Source organism: Hyposmocoma kahamanoa, unplaced genomic scaffold (genome assembly GCF_003589595.1).
Source record: "Hyposmocoma kahamanoa isolate Upper Pololo Valley unplaced genomic scaffold, ASM358959v1 265, whole genome shotgun sequence".
NCBI classification, from domain to species: domain Eukaryota; kingdom Metazoa; phylum Arthropoda; class Insecta; order Lepidoptera; family Cosmopterigidae; genus Hyposmocoma; species Hyposmocoma kahamanoa.
Window position 1 is genome coordinate 239,040 of NW_020653767.1, and position 5,980 is coordinate 245,019.

General features: G+C 39.8%; 1 protein-coding gene across 1 annotated transcript in view; it reads left to right on the top strand.

The window, feature by feature from the left end:
* Positions 1–3,893, top strand: part of LOC113228995 — a 9,685-nt gene extending 5,792 nt beyond the window's left edge. The window contains exons 5-8 of the mRNA XM_026462462.1: positions 1,078–1,211; positions 1,292–1,411; positions 1,857–1,967; positions 3,151–3,893. Coding sequence (XP_026318247.1) covers positions 1,078–1,211; positions 1,292–1,411; positions 1,857–1,967; positions 3,151–3,228 — 443 coding nt within the window. The 3' untranslated portion in view covers positions 3,229–3,893. The remainder of the gene's footprint in view (positions 1–1,077; positions 1,212–1,291; positions 1,412–1,856; positions 1,968–3,150) is intronic.
* The last annotated feature ends 2,087 nt before the right edge of the window (positions 3,894–5,980 follow it).

Below are 5,980 nucleotides of genomic sequence, written 5' to 3' on the forward strand. Positions count from 1 at the left end.
CAACTGTGGCCCCAACTGTGGCCCCAACTGTGGCCCCAACTGTGGCCTCCAACTGGGGCCCCCACTGGGGCCCCGACTAGGGCCCCCAACTGGGGCTCCCACTAGGGCCCCCAACCGGGGCCCCAACTAGGGCCCCCAACTAGGGCCATCAACCGGGGCCCTGGGGCCCTCCAACCGGGTCCCCAACCGCGGCCCCCAACCGGGCCCACAAGAGGGGCCCCCAACCGGGGCCCCCATAACCAACGCGCTAACTCACCCCCATATGCCCTATAAATTTATCATAATTGTCAGTTTTAATTGTTAATTGTTAATCAAAAACATTGAAAAGATTGAAAATTGATTAATTGTTAATTGTAGATATTTGCGATTAACGATTGATCAATTGTTAGTTGCGAGAACCGCAATTAACAATTGATTAATTGTTAATTGCGGTTCTCGCAACTAACAATTGATCAATCGTTAATTGCTGTTTCGCAATTGACAATTAATTAATTGTCAATCTTTAATTGCCAGAACAATTAAATTTTGCCCTTAACTGTCAATAACGTAAATTAACGGGCTTATTTAAAGGGCTTAGCATAATATTTTGTTTAATTGACCTAAAAAAATAGTGTGGCAGATAAGTTAAATTAATTACCAGCAACACTACAATACTAAATAAGTCCAAAAAGCAGCAAAAAAAAATTAATGAAAAAAATTTAATTTAAAATTTTGTCTACCTAAATTGCAACAAGAATGACATTGACATCTGATCTGTCAATATACATTAATGGCATTGGCCAATAGCCTATTAGACAAAAAATTACATAAAAATCTGTTCCGTTCCGTTTTACGTTACATAGTATTAAAAGTCCCTAACGATTTTCTGGAAATTGCAGGTCAAAAAACCAACTGATAACTTGGTTAAATTCTCCATTTATTGTAGTACCATTAACGGAACAACCTTTTCGTTAAATTTACAAAGCGACTTAAGGCCGCTGAGCGGACACGTCATTTGTTGGCAAATACGTCGACCTCCCGGCTTTGAACAAGTAATATTTCGTAGACACAGCATCGTAACGACTTCTTTCTTCCCAGGCGTGTGCGTCTACGCATGGTCCGTGCTGTCTCGGCGCCAGACCGCGAGGCTGGACTGCAGCAAACTTGCTCCGTGCTCGGAGAGTTTGCAGTCTATATCCATAGATGAACGACTGTCCGCCGAACGTTGCAAGGTAAAGGCGAACTCAGAACACGTTTTTTAAGATCAACACGCAAAAATACGCGCTATTTGGCCATCTCAATTTGGTTTTAGGTGACAAGTTTGTGCTGCGTGGGCAACTTAGCGTACGTAGGAACAGCTTGGGGATGCGTGATCGTCGCTGACGCGCCCACGCTGAGACCGCTCACGGTCTTCCGACCTTACGAGCAGGACGTGAGTATTCCCAAATGCAAACGAACACAACAGAAAAGAGAAGATGGAGGGCAACGGCATGGACCATGGACTGTTATAATAATATATCTGAATGGCTTTGAACGTTAACCTGGAAGTAGTTTATATTATGTAAAGGGCACGTCATTATATTATGTATATATAGAAGCAGTAGATGGCATGAGAACAGAATAAAAGAACAGTCGGCAGTATCCATTAAAATGTGTACAATAAGCGCCATTTAGTTGTTTTGTTTCTCATCACTAGAAGAAGTTCGAGTAGCTTTGATACAATGCAGGTCGTGAATATGAAACAAGTTTCTTACAAAATCGCGACATCTGGTGTATGATAGGTACTAAACACCCGTTTACGCAGTCTTGAATCGCGATTAAACAGTCGTCGTGAGTTGTAAGTCCAAGGCAACAGCTGATTTGTTATTTTGGGACAGGTGGTGGCGATGGTCCCCCTGTTGCCCCACGACAGCTCGCATACGCCTATGCTGGCCACGCTGGGCAGCGGGTACCGCCCGCTGCTGCAGCGTTTTGCTCCTAATAACCAGGTAATTAGATTAGACATATGCACACGAAACGATTTTTTTTAAAATTGAAGCACTGGGAACAACAAGGGCGTTCGGCACCCAAAGCCCGTTTTGATGTTATTGCATCAAAACATGTAAAACACTATCTAGTATCTTGTGACAAACACTAATTTCGTTCTCCCTTCTAAATGGCGTAAATGTCATTCATTTAGAAGGTGTTGTGGCATAGATTATAAATGTGCGTTTGAATTTCGGACCTGTAACCACTTGCAGTTTGTAAAAACTTATTTTAATGTAAAAAAAATATCTGAAACGAGCGACTTCATCCTCAACATGGAGCATCTTGGAGGCCAGTGCGACCTGCTGAAGATGATACTGTTGATTCATTTCAATCCAGCGAATTTAATGAATGATTAAAAATAGGTTTAAATTTTTTTAATTGACTTGATTGAGTTGACTGATTCACAATTGATTTCCAAAAAAAACAATAATAAATCGAACACCCCATTAATTTATTGGATTGGTGCAACAATGGCGGATAACAAAAGGAAAAAAAAAATTGCAATGTTTCTAATTATATTAAAATAATAATAACACCTGAATCTTTCAGCTAAATCATAGGACAAATAAATAATAAAGTATATAAGAGGCATATTATAAACATTAAAAAGATATATAAGATATTAAAACTTTATTTTCAATTTTCTCCAATCTCACTTTTACGTGATACGCCCTTGTTACACCCAATGCTTCAATTATCTGCACTAAAGTATAAAAATGTTTATAAATGTACGCCAAGTTCGTTTTTCACTACTGTTCTTTTTTAATTTTTCGCCACTACACTAAATAAATATTGGTATTATATATCGTATCCCTCAACAATGAAGTGACATTCTTTTTAGATTTTTTTGATTTGATTTCTGTGAAACAGACAAAGTAAATTTAAAAATTAACAAAATATAAGTACAGTACTACTACTACTTTTCTGAGGATATTCAACCTTATTCTTACGTACGGTATTTTAAATCTATTTTATCAGTTTCCCAGAAACCAGTTTTTAAACTTTGTCACTCCGGGTGCAATCTATTCATTGTTTTAAAATTATTACATTTGTCAGTTGCACCCCTTTTGCATCTCCTCATTTTTTTCTCGTAATGTTTGCGTGCCATCGACACTATGTGTAAACTATATTTTCACACTACAGCAATCAACCAACAACGCATCGGCGCACAGCGGTTTCTACTGTTTACTATGGCGAGCGCATCACTGGCTGCCGGATTGAATCTCTCCACTAATAGTACACTAACTAGCTCTAAGCCAGTATCGAAGCTATGCTAGATGTGAAAAAAATTACTATACATAAGTGACGATTGACACGAACTTCACCCAAATAGAAACTAGGTATTTTTGTAGCCAGGCCCAATGACTGGCAAGTCAACGTGATTTTCAAAAAGCTTTTCATTTCAGATTATTTCCAGTGGTTTTACATAAAAAGCAAAATGCTTTTATTGTCTTTAGAAAATGAATTAATTATATTTGTATTTTTTTTTCAAACAAACCAACGTTTTGGGCCCTTTACAAGTCCCATGATCACGGCCGTGAAAAATAGTTTCTTATGTATAACAATCGCGAAAACCAAAGAGCCCTTGTCTTTTTTTACAAGACATAGAGCAGACATTGAAAGAGAGCTAAACGCTCGTGGTAAATGAGGATGTTGTCGAGAGCTAATTAAGTCTATTTATTCACTTTCACCTTGAAACGGCTCAAGGTGTATTTATCACTGAAAGATCAACAGGCAGAGAATTCCACTTCTCACCTGTCCACATTACGAAGAAGAAGCGAAGAACTTCGTGAGTATCGTGTGTTAAAAATAAAAATTGTAGCGAATTTTCAAAAAATTATAGCCTGTCTTTTTTGAAAACGGAGTAAAATGGCATTTGCAAAGTTGCCAGTTCTCGTAAAATTTTAAATAGTCATGTTGTTATCGATAGATTGTGAAACAAGGTAAAATTTTGCCAAAAATGTCTCAATTGTGAATGTTACGCCGTTGTAATGGTTACTAATTGTTTTGACAGTCGGTCTATTAGACAATAAAAATAATTTTTGTTCATAGACATTTTATAAATTTAATTTAAATGAAAAATTTATAATATGTTTCCTCTTTAAAATATAAATGAACCGGTTAATTAGTGCGAAAATTACAAGTTCTGTGGAATGTCGTGCTAAATTGTAATTTCTTTAGTATTGTGAACGTATTAAGTACAATTAGTATATAGTACATGAAGTATACATGAAAACAAAACCTTACTAGACTTAATATAAGTTCTAAATGCACGGCCGTCCCAAAAGTATCGAACATTTTTTTTGGGAGTGTTGCCGAACGGCGGGAAGCGCTCCGCTTGGCAACAGAAAGTGGTGGGGGGATCTAGCCGATACAGCGCGACCGGTCCCAGTTTGCACCGAGCACCTGGAGCGGCAGGACGTGCGTTCGCGTAGAGCTCTAAACGACACCTCGTCGAAGTTTTTAAAAGTAGCGCGATGACGGATCCGTTAGAACAGAGGTACGCAGTGAAATTTTGTGTTCTACTCGGCAAAAATACTGTGGAAACCAACGAGATGATTAAACAGGCCTTCAAGGACAAAGCCTTGTCCGAATCCTCGGTCAGGAAGTGGCACAAGATGTTCTGTGACGGAAGGGAAGAGGTGACCGACGAAGCCCGCTGGTCCCGCAGCCTCCCTACAGTCCTGACGTCGCCCCGGCAGACTTCTTCTTGTTTCCCAGCATCAAGTCGAAGCTCAAAGGCAAGCATTGGGGCACAATTAAGGACATCCAAGAAGCTACGACGAGGGCCCTGAAGGACCTACCCGTTGACGTCTTCCAGGGGGCCTTCCGGGCATGGAAAACTCGCCTACAAAAGTGCATCGACGGGTGTTATTTTGAAGAGTACTAATGTATGGTACCGATAAGTTCAATAAAAGTATTTTTCCTGAAAAATGTTCGATACTTTTGGGACGGACCAGATATGTATGTGTATACGTATGAACTTACAAAAAATGACAATTCAAATGAATCAGTACCCAGCAGTTGGACGAATAATGGGCTGTTGATCTTTCAAATAAAACAAGTTCGGCTATTTACCTATTGCATAAGTGACAAACATTCAGTGGATAGCAGATAGACAATTTATCGACTGCAACCACTAGCTGCTTAACCTATTTTTGTAGTTTTTGGCCTTCCGTCCTTCAGCCTTCTGTCGCATTCGAGGACAATCCTGCCAGTGTCCAGATAGCTTAATATTCTACTAAAAACTTCATCATTCAGCCATACGACGCCCACTGCTGGGCTTAGGCCTCCCCCAACGATCTCCACGACGATCGGTCCTGCGCTGCCCGCATCCATCGGCTTCCCGCGACCTTTACCAGATCGTCAGTCCACCTGGTGGGGCGTACCCACTGAGCGTCGTCCGGTGCGCGGTCGCCATTGAAGAACCTTTCCGCCCCAACGGCCATCGGTTCTCCTAGCTATGTGCCCCGCCCACTGCCACTTCAGCTGAGCAATTCTTCGAGCTATGTCAGTTACCTTAATTCTCCTACGGATTTCCTCATTTCTCATTCTATCACGTAGGAAAATACCGAGCATCGCTCTCTCCATTGCCCGCTGAGTGACCTTGAACCGTCTTATGAGGTCTGTACTAAAAACTTGGTAGTAAAATATTCTAAAAATTGTAAACGGGTAACACTTTTGCACAACAAACTGTCATTTTGCCCCATTTAAAAAAACGACAGACTATACACAGTTTACAAGCTTTTAATAATCTCTTTACCCGATTACGATCGGATTTTCTTGATCTCGATGACGCTTTGAGACGCGTTTTGAATTTCCATCCATGAATTTAAATGTTATTATGAATTTACGATATTATTAACGCATTTAAAATGCTTAGTTCATTAAAATATATGAAATTATTCCAGACGCGTGAATTAAAATTTTAAGAATTATGATGATTGCTTTTTAATGTATAATTTTTACTTTA